Consider the following 16,731-nt stretch of genomic DNA (forward strand, 5'->3'; position numbering starts at 1 on the left):
CATGCTCCGGGCAGTCAGTGAATTATTATTGTTACTGTGTGAGGTCTCACTTATGCTCTGGGCAGTCAGTGTATTATTATTATTATTACTGTGTGAGGTCTCACTCATGCTCTGGGCAGTCAGTGTATTATTATTGTTACTGTGTGAGGTCTCACTCATGCTCTGGGCAGTCAGTGTATTATTATTGTTACTGTGTGAGGTCTCACTCATGCTCTGGGCAGTCACTGAATTATTATTGTTACTGTATGAGGTCTCACTCATGCTCTGGGCAGTCAGTGGATTATTATTGTTACTGTGCGAGGTCTCACTCATGCTCTGGGCAGTCAGTGTATTATTATTGTTAATGTGCGAGGTCTCACTCCTGCTCTGGGCAGTCAGTGTATTATTATTGTTACTGTGTGAGGTCTCACTCATGCTCTGGGCAGTCAGTGAATTATTATTGTTACTGTGTGAGGTCTCACTTATGCTCTGGGCAGTCAGTGTATTATTATTATTATTACTGTGTGAGGTCTCACTCATGCTCTGGGCAGTCAGTGTATTATTATTGTTACTGTGTGAGGTCTCACTCATGCTCTGGGCAGTCAGTGTATTATTATTGTTACTGTATGAGGTCTCACTCATGCTCTGGGCAGTCAGTGGATTATTATTGTTACTGTGTGAGGTCTCACTCATGCTCTGGGCAGTCAGTGTATTATTATTGTTACTGTGTGAAGTCTCACTCATGCTCTGGGCAGTCAGTGTATTATTATTGTTACTGTGTGAGGTCTCACTCATGCTCTGGGCAGTCAGTTAATTATTATTATTACTGTGTGAGGTCTCGCTCATACTCTGGGCAGTCAGTGAATTATTATTATTATTGCTGTGTGAGGTCTCACTCATGCTCTGGGCAGTCAGTGTTTTATTATTATTATTATTACTGTGTGAGGTCTCACTCATGCTCTGGGCAGTCAGTGTGTTATTATTATTATTACTGTGTGAGGTCTCACTTATGCTCTGGGCAGTAAGTGTGTTATTATTATTATTATTACTGTGCGAGGTCTCACTCATGCTCTGGGCAGTCAGTGTATTATTATTGTTACTGTGTGAGGTCTCACTCATGCTCTGGGCAGTCAGTGTAGTATTATTGTTACTGTGTGAGGTCTCACTCATGCTCTGGGTAGTCAGTGTATTATTATTGTTACTGTGTGAGGTCTCACTCATGCTCTGGGCAGTCACTGAATTATTATTGTTACTGTATGAGGTCTCACTCATGCTCTGGGCAGTCAGTGGATTATTATTGTTACTGTGCGAGGTCTCACTCATGCTCTGGGCAGTCAGTGTATTATTATTGTTACTGTGCGAGGTCTCACTCATGCTCTGGGCAGTCAGTGTATTATTAGTGTTACTGTGTGAGGTCTCACTCATGCTCTGGGCAGTCAGTGAATTATTATTGTTACTGTGTGAGGTCTCACTCATGCTCTGGGCAGTCAGTGTATTATTATTGTTACTGTGTGAGGTCTCACTCATGCTCTGGGCAGTCAGTGTATTATTATTGTTACTGTGTGAGGTCTCACTCATGCTCTGGGCAGTCACTGAATTATTATTGTTACTGTATGAGGTCTCACTCATGCTCTGGGCAGTTAGTGGATTATTATTGTTACTGTGCGAGGTCTCACTCATGCTCTGGGCAGTCAGTGTATTATTATTGTTACTGTGTGAGGTCTCACTCATGCTCTGGGCAGTCAGTGTATTATTACTGTTACTGTGTGAGGTCTCACTCATGCTCTGGGCAGTCAGTGAATTATTATTGTTACTGTGTGAGGTCTCACTCATGCTCTGGGCAATCAGTGTATTATTATTATTATTGCTGTGTGAGGATTCACTCATGCTCTGGGCAGTCAGTGTATTATCATTGTTACTGTGTGAGGTCTCACTCATGCTCTGGGCAGTCAGTGTATTATTATTGTTACTGTGTGAGGTCTCACTCATGCTCTGGGCAGTCAGTGTATTATTATTGTTACTGTGTGAGGTCTCACTCATGCTCTGGGCAGTCAGTGGATTATTATTGTTACTGTGTGAGGTCTCACTCATGCTTTGGGCAGTCAGTGTATTATTATTATTATTATTGTGTGAGGTCTCACTCATGCTCTGGGCAGTCAGTGTATTAATATTGAGACTGTGTGAGGTCTCACTCATGCTCTGGGCAGTCAGTGTATTATTATTGTTACTGTGTGAGGTCTCACTCATGCTCTGGGCAGTCAGTGTATTATTATTATTATTATTATTATTATTGTGTGAGGTCTCACTCATGCTCTGGGCAGTTAGTGTATTATTATTGTTACTGTGTGAGGTCTCACTCATGCTCTGGGCAGTCAGTGAATTATTATTGTTACTGTGTGAGGTCTCACTCATGCTCTGGGCAGTCAGTGTATTATTATTATTATTATTACTGTGTGAGGTCTCACTCATGCTCTGGGCAGTCAGTGTATTATCATTGTTACTGTGTGAGGTCTCACTCATGCTCTGGGCAGTCAGTGTATTATTATTGTTACTGTGTGAGGTCTCACTCATGCTCTGGGCAGTCAGTGTATTATTATTATTATTACTGTGTGAGGTCTCACTCATGCTCTGGGCAGTCAGTGTATTATCATTGTTACTGTGTGAGGTCTCACTCATGCTCTGGGCAGTCAGTGTATTATTATTGTTACTGTGTGAGGTCTCACTCATGCTCTGGGCAGTCAGTGTATTATTATTGTTACTGTGTGAGGTCTCACTCATGCTCTGGGCAGTCAGTGGATTATTATTGTTACTGTGTGAGGTCTCACTCATGCTTTGGGCAGTCAGTGTATTATTATTATTATTATTGTGTGAGGTCTCACTCATGCTCTGGGCAGTCAGTGTATTAATATTGAGACTGTGTGAGGTCTCACTCATGCTCTGGGCAGTCAGTGTATTATTATTGTTACTGTGTGAGGTCTCACTCATGCTCTGGGCAGTCAGTGTATTATTATTATTATTATTATTATTATTGTGTGAGGTCTCACTCATGCTCTGGGCAGTTAGTGTATTATTTTTGTTACTGTGTGAGGTCTCACTCATGCTCTGGGCAGTCAGTGTATTATTATTGTTACTGTGTGAGGTCTCACTCATGCTCTGGGCAGTCAGTTAATTATTATTGTTACTGTGTGAGGTCTCACTCATTTTCAGAGTTGTTCTATATGAAGATGATCTGGTCTGAATCCTGGAAGTGTTCTACGGAAGAGTTGAAGGAAGAGAGTGAGCCCCCACCCCCTCCACCCCAAACCTGTTGCTCAGTGATGAAAAAGAAGGGTTATGGGGTAAACCCGCCCCTTATCAGACTCCTGAGCAGTAAATGATGTGGTTGACTTTAGTGTGATTTAACACTATTTTGACCGTTGTGCCAGTCCAATGGTGCTGGTGCCCAATCAAGGCTTCAGGGAATTCCACTTTTACGTTGATTATCGGGCGCTTGATATGTGTTGTCCAACCTGAAGGAGTGCTGCATGGCCTAGGTTGATGATATGGCGGCCCCCAGCAATTCATGGAGGGCCACATGAAGCAGAAGGGGTAGCTGCTGGTGGGATAGAGGAGTACAAACTGACCATCAAAGCAAGGAAGGCCCAGGTACGTCCGCTCTCTAATGTCTGTCTGTGACACAAGGTGGGGAATGGGACGATCTGCTTCTAGTGGCTCAAGTGAATACAGTACTTTATTGAGAGGTTCCCATCACCCAGACCCAAATGAGGGCTTTGTTAAATCCCACTGGATGCTACAGAAATGCTGTGGCCAGTCATGGGACCCCAGTAGCATCTTTAATAGTCTTGACCTCTAGGAAGAAACCCGGAGAGGTATCCTTACTGTGAAGTGCCAGAAGGCCCTTGATCACCTGAACAGGAGGGCCGAATCCTGACTGCTAGTGGATGGGAATGACCTATGGGGATGGTTCCTGGGGCTACCCCTACCCACTTTGGGCGTTTTCAAGATGGTTAAAGTCTTTCCTCACAGTAAATTGGGTTTAAAGTGCTGGGTTTGTTTGTTGTGAAGGTTCTATGGTAATCCCAGTGTCCCCCTCATCTAACAATAAAATCCAGTTTTAGACAGTCCCTGTCCATCTCACAAATGCAGAGACAGACATCTGCTAGACAAAAGCTGCGCTTTCAGCAACTAGACAGTAGAGACACACAAATTGTTTTGCCATTCAGCTTCCATCCTTTGAACTGCACCCCAAATATTATATGGTAACCAAGCATGCCTGTCAAACAGGCTTTAAAACCCCAGCAGGATCTGACTCCACTCCATCAGACCATGCCCAAAAACTCGGCATCATCTTAGACTCCTCCCTCACCATGACCCGCCAGATCAACACTGTCGCCTCCACCTGCTTCAACTCCCTCCTCATCCTCCGTAAGACTTTCAAGTGGATCCCCCCCAAATGCAGAAAGACCATCACCCAGGCACTCATAGCCAGCAGACTGGACTACGGTAACGCCCTCTACGCCAAAATCAACAAAGCCCTGCTACACAAACTCCAAATCGGCCAGAACACCTCAGCCAGACTCGTTCTCTGAACCCCACGATACAAGCACATTTCCCAGCACCTACGAGACCTCCACTGGCTCCCCATCGAGAATAGAGTAACCTTCAAGGTACTCACCCACGCCTACAAATCACTCCACAACATCGGACCCAAATACCTCAACGAAAGAGTCTCCTTCCGTGTACCCAAAAGGAACGTCTGCTCCGCCGGCGTCGCCCTGGCAGAGGCCCCGCGCATCCACAGAACCAGAGCTGGTGGAAGAGCCTTTTCCTACTGTGATGGAGATCCGTCTTTCTGGGTGGACAAAAGAAGGCTGTATGCTGGGGGTTGGCTACATCTGATTGTGAGAGAATAGGATTCTTAGAAGTTAATCAAATCCTTATGCTCAGCTCTGTCAAGGGCACTATACCAAGTCCCCATACGCAAAGCCTTGTGTCTCTTTCCTGGTAGCAAGTTCACACTTCATTCATATCTATTGAAATAGCAATTACTGGCTGGCAGAAGTTGGAGCCAGGTACTTCAGGCAGGGCAAAGGTACGTTTTTAAAAGACACCTTTTCAAAAATTTCTTACAACCCCAAATTCACCAGTGAATTGGGCTTGAGATGCATTTTTCAAAAAGTCAAAAAATGTAATTTGTAGTTGTTTCCTAGGCGGAGAAGACATTTATTAAACTTAATATTGCACCCATATCTTTTCCTAAGGAATAGCCAACTCTGCTACATTGAATTAGATTTTAGGGATTTTACACTATAAGGGCATGTTCATTATTAAACTTTTACATTTCCTGCTTTTAAATAGCATGCACACTACCTTAGAGGCAATAAAGACTAGTTAGGGGTATATAAATATTTATAAGGACGTTTTTGTCCATCAAAAGGGGTCATTTTAACAGGTCAAATTTGCTGTTAAAAATTGAACAGCCAGGCTACTGATGGCTTGCCGGCAGTCATGTTTACATTGTCACCGTAGTGGATGGGATAATGGGGGCTGCAGTCCGCTAGGGACGAGGGACTTATAGGTAAATAAAATATGCCAATCAGCGATATGTTAATTTCATCCTGTTGAAAGTGAGGAAGAAAGCACTTTACCAGTGGTTAGCAAACAAAAACAGTCAGGGCGAACACCTGCTACATAAAAGAAGGTCATTTCCAAAAGAGAGTGAAAACATTGACAGACGAACAACTCTTTATGGTTTTGGTATTTACACTAGTTTATTTTTTTTTAGAATTATCAGATGTTATAAATTGTTGTCATTTTTGTAATATCATGCTAGTGTCTAGTTATTGCATACAGCACATGGCCACTAGTTTGGCTTCGTAGCACAGACAGGCCCACGTTTGGGTTGAGAGAGTAGTGTTTGTAGTATGTCCTTTGCTGGATAAGTTCAGTTCTGTGCGTCAGGTTCTAATGTGAGATCTAGTTGTATGTGAGAGGAGTAGAGCACGCTTCATGCAGTATTTGTTCGACACACCAGATCTATGAAACCTCCAATGCAGGGATTTCTGATCTTCCGTTGATGGAGTTGAAGGTGCGACCAAAGGGAATAAAGAAACTACACATTATATGCCCCACCCCCCACAGGAGCCACAAGGTGGAACATCAAGGAAAGCCACAGACGCTATGTTGTAATGATGATGGGCTCATTGTGTAGTGTAATTTTTTTAAAAAAAATATAAAAATAAGTTCGATTAAAAAAATGTAGTTAAAGAATATAAAAAAAATTAGAACAAGAAATAAATTTAAAAAATATAATTTAAAAAGCTTTGAAATTCACTGAAAAAAACATAAGTTTCAGACATGTTATACTTAAGAATTAGCATTTAAAAAACGTTTGAAATTCACTGAAAAAACCATAGGTTTCGGACATGTTATAGTTAAGAATTAGCATTGTAAAAACCTTTGAAATTCACTGAAAAAACCATAGGTTTCAGACATGTTATAGTTAGGAATGAGCATTTAAAAAACCTTAGAAATTCACTGAAAAAACCAAAGGTTTTAGGGGTATTATAGTTAGCTGGACATTTCACTCGCACGCCCGCAATCCACTGCTGATGATGTCACATATTACATCATTCATGACATGGTCAGTGACATCACTGATGACATCTCAAATGACATCACTGATGACATCACTGATGACATCATCTAGTAGATGTAATATGTGACGTCATCAGCAGTGGATTGTGGGCGTGCAAGTTATAGTTAGCTGAACTAACTATAACGGAGGAATTTCAATGGTTTTGTACAAGTGAAATGTCCAGCTAACTATAACACCCCTAAAACCTATGTTTTTTTCAGTGAATATATATATATATATATATATATACATATATATATATATATATATACCTCCTCAAGAAGTGCTGGAGATAAGCTAGACTTTAGCCCTATGGTACAAGTGGTATATCTGCCCACGACCTACTCTGTCTCCTGCCTCTCATATAGTGAGAGGCAGGAGACAGGGTAGGCACCACTCATAAAGGATGACACACTTTGACTGTGTGAGGTCCCTAGTTCCAACAAGGAACTATTCCCTATCCTGTGGATTTCACAGTTCTGACCTGCAATTCCTTCCCTCTCTTCTCCCTCCTACTTTAGGAACTGCACACCATTAATGGTTACAGAACACTGTGGAGCAGGTATGCTGGACCTTAATGCACTACTGGTCCCCCTGTGTTTGTTGAGACAGGGTTATATGAATAGCCATCAGCTGGCATAGCCATTCATTGTTGTATTGATGACATGATCTGAAGCAGCATCTCAGGAAGTTTATTCTCATCATCACCAGGCTAGTCAAGAAGCAAATCAGGGTGAAAGTTAGCTGCAGATAGCTCACAGCTGGCTGATGGAACACAGCAAGGGGATAGGAGAAGGAGAGCGGAACAGGGAAAGGGAAGAGACCAATTGGAAGAGCGAAGAAAAGATGGAACACAGCATAGTAACAGGTCTACGGGTCCAATGGTAATTCTGCTTCAACAATATTTTTCTGACCAAACAAGAGAGTCATAATTTCTCAAAAATCTCTGATTAAGTTTCCTGTACAGACATCTCTAACTTTGCCTGCCCCGTTTCCTTCAAATGCAGTCTACAATTAATTTAGTCACATAAAACACACTGTTAATAATATAACTTGCTTGTTTCTTCTGGTATCAGAGGGCCTGATTTAGATTTCGGTGAATGGGTTACTCCATCACAACGGTGACAGATATCCCATCTGCCGAAATATAAAATCCATAGGATATTATGGGATTTATATTTCAGCGGACGGGATATCCGTCACCGTTGTGATTGAGTAACTCGTCTACCGAAATCTAAATAAGGCCCTAAGACTTCTCAACAAAGGCCGAAGAAAGCACTTTAGATCCCAGCCCGTTAATCAAACATTATGACGTATACTAGTTCTCCCTCTGAGTACCTGGGCACTAGGACATCTTCTCAGACCTGCTCCCACCTCAAATGGCTCAATGGTCCCTGGTACTGATGAGCATTCTGGGCCGATCACTTGCCAGTACCTGGTATTCTGACATAGATTGACACCCAAATGGGATGGCTGAAGTTTGCCAATAATTGATTCTCTAGATGAGTGCACATTTCCACCACTAATCAGGTCTATCTTCTTTTTCAGCGTTATGGAACTTCTCAGGCACGAAAGAGCATCACCTCTCCCTTCAGATCGGGGACGTCGTGCACATTGTCCAGATGTGTGAAGGTGAGCGGTCTCAGCCAGAGGGCACCGGGTGGGAGTAGTGTTTTCTCCATGAAGGGAGGTAAACCCTGGAGGTATCTACTCCCTCCAGCACCTGGGAACTTTGTAGGGTCCAGCAGATGACTTTCATCACCTTCATCATGACTTTTCAGGTGCTAGCAAATCAAAGTCTTCCAAGCGCTATTGCAGTGCTGTCTAGTAGATATAGGATTGAAAGAACGTGAAAGTCCTCAGCAAAAAGAGCGAAGGCCTTTCCTATTGAGATCTTCTTGAATTGTGCTGATGCCTTTACCCCGTCCTTACTTTTAAGACATGTATCCATGCAATCCGATTAAAAATAGGCCTGGCACACCTCTGGAGGAGAGGGTGCTGTTTCATGATGTGTTTCATGACAAGTCACCAAAGACCAGTAACATTCACTCCCTTCTCCCTCTCCATTGCAGGCTGGTTCAGAGGTTACGCCTTGAAGAACAGATCTACACGGGTAAGATGTGTGCAGGAACCATCTCTTTGCTTCTGCTCCTCTTTGTAAAGTTTAGATGGCCCAGGAATGCCCAAACCCAGGCTCTCTTGGTCCCAATACAAGGTTTAAATGCAGAGGGGACACCACGGAGGGCCCTTGACACATGCCTGGAAAACGAACAATAGTTTATTCCTGATGCTTCGTTATCATCTCATATGTTCTTTTTCTTCTTCTCCCCTTAGGGCATCTTTCCTGTGTCCTTCATCCATATTAAGAATGCACGTGTGGAGAAGAGAGGGTAGGTACCCCGCGCAGCGCAAGAAAGCGCACTGGAAAGATGCGCAGTCATTGGCCAGTGACACTTGGGTGATCTATGGAAACTGAAGAAAGACTTACCGTTCTTGATTCAAATATTATTAATGCCATAATAAGCAATAGTGTGAGAAGTTGGCCTGGTATATGCTGTCCACTAATTAAAGTAACCACCCTGTACCAGTCCAAACAACCCTTATGGTGATTTAAGAGGTCAAAGATAACCTTAGAAAGCTATCCAAGTGGTAGCTGTGGAGAGCAGCCTGCAGGCTTAGTCTTGAGGGAAAGATAAGCAGCTTGTTTTGCTAGAATGCAACCTTATTGTATTGGTTAAATGAAAGGAGAACCACACAGTAGTTATAAAAATATGTATTTATTATTATAACGCACTCTAAATACGTCACATTATCTGCTACATGCAGATAAACACACATCACACAATACTGTAGCACAGAAACAATCTTAAGTAGCACTAAAACACAGTGGGCTCCAGGGGGAGACCAAACTATATATTAAAATAGTGGTATAGGAACCACAACTCGAGTCAAGACAGTGTCTAGAGGATGTAGAATCACTGGGACCCCAAGGAACCACCCAAGGTGAGTAAGTAGGGACCCCACGGAGGACAGATGCAGTGTGGGAACACGACCACGTGTGCCGTACAATTCTATGGGAAAGTCGCGGTTTCTCACGATATGTTTCTTGGGGAATACATGTAAAATTACACATCATATAGATCAATATAAATCACTAATGTGTGAGATGTGTACTCCAAAGTTGTTGAACTAACCTCTACACTTGGATAAAAACTAAGGATTGTCCCTTGGAGGAGAAATTAATTACAAATAATAACAATTGTGTTTTTAAATGAATGGGATATAAAAATGCATTCATGAAGTGCTTTTATTAACGATTTGCATAATCTGTTTTGTAAAATAAAGGAGGAGATATACTTTTTACTAAAAACAAGGCTTATTGGCCGTATGCTTTAAACGTATGAATGAGTATGAGCTATTATTTGTGTTGATAATTGAGGGAAAATCACATAGGCAACACTCTTTGGTTATTGGTGCTACGTGACCCAGTTCTCTTTGTATCTGAAGGGCTCCTCTCTGGTTTGGTTTTGGTACCTCTGTCAGGTCAGACCTCCTTAAGGAAACCCACTCTGGAAACGATTCCCAGGAGGGCCCTGGCCACCAAGGGGTATAGCCTCTGGATACCTAGTGGCATGGTCCACCACCACTAGAATGTAACTGTGTCCAAATGCAGTTGGAAGGTTCATGGGACCAATTATGTCAATACCAACCCTCTCAAAGGGAACCCCCACCACAGGTTGTGGTATGAGGGGGGCCTTTGTGGTACCACCTGACTTACAACTGGCCTGGCAGGTGGTACAGGAGCTACAAAACTTCTTGGTGTCCCCCGACATGTGAGGCCAGTGAAAGTGAGGGACACACCTGTCCCAAGTTTTACTTTGGCCTAGGTGTCCTGCCAAGGGAATGTCATGTGCCAAGGTGTGTAGGAAGCCCCCAAACTTCAGAGGTATGACCAACCTCCTGGTGGCACCAGGCTTGAGGTCTCTACCCTCTGAGTATCAGAGTCCATCATCCCAGTAGATCCTGTGGGACCCACTGGCACTCCCAGCAGCCTCAGTAGCAGCTTGCTGTCTGAGGGGATCAAGAGAGGGGCAGGTTTGCTGCTCCAAACTCAAGTCTGCCCTGGAAGGGCCCCCTGTCCCCAAGAACTCAACCTGATCAGGTTCCAGTTCATCTGAGACAGTTGCTTCACAGGGACTGAGATCATCCCCCTCAAGAGATTCATCCTCCCACTGAGTCTGGGGAGAAAACACAGCCGTACTCCTCCTGCTCCTTCTCCTGGAAGGCCCTTGGTCCATTATTCCAGGATCCAAGGCCTGTTCAGTGTTAGCCAGCTTGACCTGTGACTTGGTCACAGCAAACACATCTGCAGTGATGCCCAGCATTGCTGCACGAGTCCTACATTCCACATCAGCCCAGGCTGATGCCTCTAAATCATTGCCCAACAAACAATCTACTAGTAGGTCTGAGCTAACCACAACCGTCTTAGGGCCAGTTTCCCATCCCCAGCTGAAATTAACAACTGCCAAGGAATGGTCAGTCCTGACATTGTTTGCACTGGTCACTTGGTACTTTTCACCAAGTATGATTTGTCCAGGAGACACAAGTTTCTCTGTCACCATTGTGATACTGGCCCCTGTGTCCCTGTATGCTATTGCTTCTACTCCATTTATTAAAGGCTGTTGCCTGTACTTGCCCAGGTTACTGGGACTAACAAGTAGGGTGGCAATATATATGCCACCATCACAGACTAACACAGCCTGAGCTGGAGTCTTGACTAGGCCAAAACCCATCTCAGAACCCAAGGTTAACCCTACTAAACCCTTGTTCCTTGTACCACCACTTGTAACTGTACTAGGGGGAGCAGTTGCCTTAGGGGCAGTGGTGGTTGGAGTAGTTTACTTTGTCTTTGGACAATTGGCATTTTTTGTCCAATTGGTCTTTTCCTTACATAAGAAACACCAGGGTTTCTTTTTGCCTTTTCCTTTGTTAGATTGTGAATCCCCCCCAGAGGCAGGTTGTTGGGGCCCTGATGAAGACTTTTCTTCTTTACCCTTGTCCCCACCCTTATCTGAAGTTTTAGAATCTGTTTTCCTTTGGTCACCACCATTGTTCTGGTTTTTCTGCTTCATCCCAGTCCTAACCTGTTTATCTGCCTTCTTTCCCAATTCTTGGGGAGAAGTCAGATCAGAATCCACAAGGTACTGATGCAACAACTGATTTTGGCAATTATTAGGATCTGCTCCCTCATAATCAAATTGTAAAACCCATTGAAAGTATTCACTTTGCTGCTAAGCAAACAGCCTTCCAGAGCCTTAATGGCACTATCCACAAAGTCTACCCAGTCCTGATTGTGTGTCTTTTGTGTGTCTCTGAACTTAATCCTGTACTGTTCAGTGGTTAAGCCAAACCCATCAATGAGAGCACTCTTCAGGACTGAATAATTGTCAGCATCCTCTTCTCTAACAGTGAGGAGCTTATCTCTCTACCTTGGTCTGCAAAGGAGAGCCACAAGATAGCTGCCCACTGCTCTTGAGGGACCCTCTGAACTTTACAGGCCCTCTCCAAAGCAGTTATCCATTTATGGATGTCATCCCCAACATGGTAGGGAGGGACAATCTTGATCAGGTTCCTATTGTCAAAAGAATGTTCCTTAACTCTACGGACACTGTTGCTGGCACCATGGGACTCTAGTCCCAATCTTTTTCTAGCTCTCTAGACTTCTAGGGACTCTTTGTCCAGGGCCAATGTCTGTTGCCTGAGCCTAAGCTTAGATTTCTCAAGTTCCTGAAATTGGTACTCCCTGTCATAAGAGTGGTCCATCTTGCTAGATACAGAAGTCCCTACAGACTGTCCTGATTGATTAGACTCTGCAGAGGGAGATCTAGATCTCCTTGGTAAACTCTGCACTCTTCCAGGAGGGGTGAAGAGAGGCTCCCCATAGCCATCTTCCTGACCCTCGCAGATCTGAGTTATCCAGGTGAGAACCATCTTGTTCCTCCTGGCCAGTGTTTGAGTCTAGGTCATAAAAGGTGTCACCTCCTGACCTGTTCTCATTCCCTGTCCCACCCAAACCAAACTAGACTACTAAAATAGTGGTATAAGAACCACGACTCGAATCAAGACAGTGTCTAGAGGATATAGAATCGCTGGGACCCCAAGGAACCTCACAAGGTGAGTGAGTAGGGACCCCACGGAGGACAGGTGCAGTGTGGGAACACGACTGCATGTGCCGTAAAATTCTATGGGAGAGTTGCGGTTGCAGTGTAAAAGTTTAAGGACCCTTCCCAGTGGATTACGAGGAAGCCCTTTGGATCATAGGAGGTTTAAGAGCCACCCAACCCATGGATACCATAGTACCAATGTTACCTATCCCAGGGAAGCCAAGTGCATAGGGCTGAAGTGGTGTCGGAAACCGCAGTCGATCTCAATGGAGGACTTCAAGGAAATGCCACTGAAGGAAAGAAGAAAGGTGCCTGTTGGAATCCCAAGGTGGATTCTTGGTGGAGAGTACCTAAAACCATAGGGGACAGAGTCTGGGCCACTCAGGAGTGACCAGGGGCTCGGTAGACGAATGCCCACCGATTTCGGGTGCTTCAGGTGCGTTGAGGGGGTTCTTGACTCTGCAGCCACCGGGACCAGGAGACGTCGAGGATAACCATGAGCTGGATACGAACTGTCCCACAAAGGATGCTGATTGCTGAGGGGGGTCAGTGTCCGTCTGGAGCACCAACAAGCCTTGGTAGCGGCAACCCATGAATATGGTCAAGAAAGGTTACGGTCAGACCAGCAAGGTCCAGGAGACTCACCAAACACAGAGGAGTCAGGGCAAGCCCTGAGCAACCAGGGGAGCCCAAGGAAAACAAAGATGACCCTCAAGAGGACCCACAGGGTGGAGGCACAGGAGTTGCAAGGGGGCCTCGAGCAGTTTCCCAAAGCAACAGCCCACGGAGCACTCAGTACAAGGAGGCCAAAGTTATTTGGTGGAAATGGTGTCAGAGGTTGGGGCTACTCGGAACCCAGTGCACTTGATTTGGGAACGCCAATAAGCATATGCACTTGCAAAAGTACACAGTGCACAGGGGTACAAGTATTACAGCCCCCACGAGGGATTCTGACCTCAAACTTGGTGAGAGAGCAGCTCAGACCTCGGGATGAGGAACCCACCTCCTGTGTTGCTGGAGATTTGGAGTCCACAGGATCTCAGGATCAGCAGATCGGTCAGCTGCGTTACGGTGCCTGCGAATGCAGGGGAGTGACTCCTTGCTCCACAGGTCCTGCATGGAGCCTGTACGGTGAGCGGGCACAGGCGATGCTTCAGACTGAGAGGGAGACGAAGTCGGGCCCAAACGAAGTGCAGGGAAGTCCAGAGTGTCCAGATGGTCGAAGTTCTGTGGTTTCTTGATCAGAATCTTGTCCACGTCGAATCTAGGGTCATACAGCCAGGTAAGACATTTTGTGCCCACGAGAGAGGGTAGGACAGATTCAGGGGACCCTCCCAGGGGAGGGTCAAGACAGTGGGGAGGCTACTCCCTTGTCCTTTGTCCAGTTTTCGCGCCAGAGCAGGAGCCAACGGCTCCCAGGACTGGTTTGAACTCGACTATGCACAGGGACACCAAATGTGCACCCACCAAGCCCTAATAAACTAAATCCTGTCTGGAAGGTGGTCACACCTCCTTGTGACAGGATGCCTATTGTTCTGCCTTCCCCTGCTTGAGCTTGGCTCAGCAGCAGGACGGCAGAAATGTGTCTCTGGTCGGCAGCAACCATTTTGGGCTGCCCAGGACTAGAAAGCTGGTACCGGGAACACCAGGGATCTCACAAAGCTTGTTTCTGAGGGGTAGAATCATACCGGTGTGGGGGTATGATTCCACAATGTTTGATACCAAACACGATAGGGTTACTTTCAGCTGTTTTAAAGTTGGTCATCACGTGGTCGCATAATGCCACTCTATATGTCGTAAATGGCTGCAGCACTAACAACCCGGGAGAATGGACTCCGTAGGCTGCAGGGGTGTCCTGCTCATGCCGTGGCACCCTCTCACTTAGAATCAAGCACCCTGCCTTCAGGATTGTCAAGGCCTGCTATAGGGGTGACTTATAGTAAACCTATATCTTAAGTAAATTGTGCATGCACCAATTCACACAGGCTGCAATGGCAGGCCTGTAGGCCCATTTTGCATGACCTCTCATGGGGGGCATAATACCTGCTTCAGCCCATGGGAGCCCTCTGGGGTACCTATGCCCTAGTACATGGGTACCATAAACCAGGGACTGACAAGGGTACCCGAGTATCCAATCTGGAGTGTACCTAAGTACATGAGATAACATTTTAGTTAGAAAGCAGATAGACTGGGGTCCTGATTAGCAGGATCCCAGACAGACAATTTAAAAACAGTGTGACATGAAGCAAAAAGTGGGCGTAACCATAAGACGCAGATCCTACTTTCCTACAAATAGTTAGCAGTGCCAAAGCTAGCTAGCTGTTACAAATGAAAACATAAAATATTTAAAACTGGTGAGACAGAGGAGAACCAAACTTAAAGGAGCTTATTGGTGAACGATGTCACAAAATATCTCAAAACCCAAGTTGAGGTCAGTACACGGAGCAGCATTCTAGGCTGCTCATTGGAGGCTGTTAAAGGGGCGGGGCTGGATTTGTTCTTTACTCTGGATACTCCCTTTAATATTTGGAAGTTAACATTCCTTACTTGGGAGTCTGGAGATTAAAGTCAGAGAAGGTTTCCTCCCACACTGCTGAATTATGAATGTGACCTTTCCTCTTACAGAACACGTTCTCACTGAGGGCGATTGGATCATTTCCAGAAATGAACATAGTTCACTGAACTTAGAATTACCTTCTTCCCCATCCTCAACCTCTTTACAACTCATGGTCTGTTCTCTCCTGCTCACTACTTAACAGGGGAACTGTCTTTAAACAGCAGAGCAGTTGGCTGGCTCTGAAGAAAGAGGGCCCCGTAAAGGGCCCCAGAGCATGATATCAAGAAATAAAGCACGCTCTTCTTGTTCCACTTCCCAGCTGCCCCCTGCCCCCTCCCCCCTCCTGACTGTGCTTAGCTGGGACCAGCTCAGGATTAATCTTTTAATGAGGATGCTAAAGTCCCAGCTCTGCTAGAGTATGTTCAATGTACATACAAGCTGGTCATGGCAGTATGCACATTGAACATTTGAAGTCAGCTGAAGCACATGTATGGAAGAGCCATGCACGAGTCTCTACGTTACCTATTTACATTTCACAACTTAAGATATGGTGAGAGGCGACAGCTCGGGCCCAGAATTACTTAAGGTTTGCACTGGGACTCGTGTGACGCGAAGCATCGCCAAGTGCAGCAACGCACTGGTGTGATAGTGTCTGAAAAGTGACCCTCCAGCTGCACCCAAACCTCTTCGTGCCCCTCTCCCCCTTGTAGGCAAGGGGGGCATCTCCGTGGGGCAGGCTTGTGCAAAAACTCAGGTTGTAGTGCAAAACGAAATCTACTAAAGAACCAATTCGGGCTGTTTCCTAAATCCTCCCAGCAGTTCAGCTCCTGTGCTGGACGCTGCTGGCTCACCTTTGCACAACAGCACAGCGCCTAGCGTCACGAGAGCAGCCAGGTTTAGTGCAAGCACTTCCGATGGTATCAGTGGGGGCGCCACCCACCTGGTGCGGCACTCTTTCTACTCGTTGTGTAACAGCGCTACATTGTTTGGCAGAGCCGTCTGCTCCGTGAGGACAGGCACATCTGGGCTCTTTCTCAATAAACTGGACTTTAGCCCCTGTTTACCCTCGTTGTACAAGCAAACCCCAGCCCCGCCCCTGGTCTCCTCACCCAGTAACTGAACTACATCTAATAATCAATGTGGACATACAGCACCTTGAGTAACAGTCCACATTTCATTCACACATTACCGCAACATGTCATGTCGTGTCATACAATGCTATGCTAGGCCATGCCCTGTCGTTTTATGTCATGTCGTAGTATGTTATGGTGTGTTATGGCATGTTATGATATCTTATGTTATTTTGTGTCATGTCATGTCATGTTATCTAATGTTCTGTTATGTTATCTTCTTGAGAAGGTGTCCGACCTCTGCAGACAATGCATTGGCGCCCC

The 16,731-nt window shown here is 45.3% G+C and overlaps 1 protein-coding gene across 1 annotated transcript in view; it reads left to right on the plus strand.

Moving 5' to 3' along the window:
- LOC146863455 (dedicator of cytokinesis protein 2-like) overlaps positions 1–16,731 on the plus strand; it is a 2,657,619-nt gene that overhangs the window by 227,410 nt on the left and 2,413,478 nt on the right. Inside the window, exons 2-4 of the mRNA XM_085642885.1 lie at positions 8,165–8,248; positions 8,689–8,729; positions 8,951–9,006. Coding sequence (XP_085499011.1) covers positions 8,165–8,248; positions 8,689–8,729; positions 8,951–9,006 — 181 coding nt within the window. The remainder of the gene's footprint in view (positions 1–8,164; positions 8,249–8,688; positions 8,730–8,950; positions 9,007–16,731) is intronic.

This window comes from Triturus cristatus, chromosome 2_2 (assembly GCF_964204655.1).
Source record: "Triturus cristatus chromosome 2_2, aTriCri1.1, whole genome shotgun sequence".
NCBI lineage: Eukaryota > Metazoa > Chordata > Amphibia > Caudata > Salamandridae > Triturus > Triturus cristatus.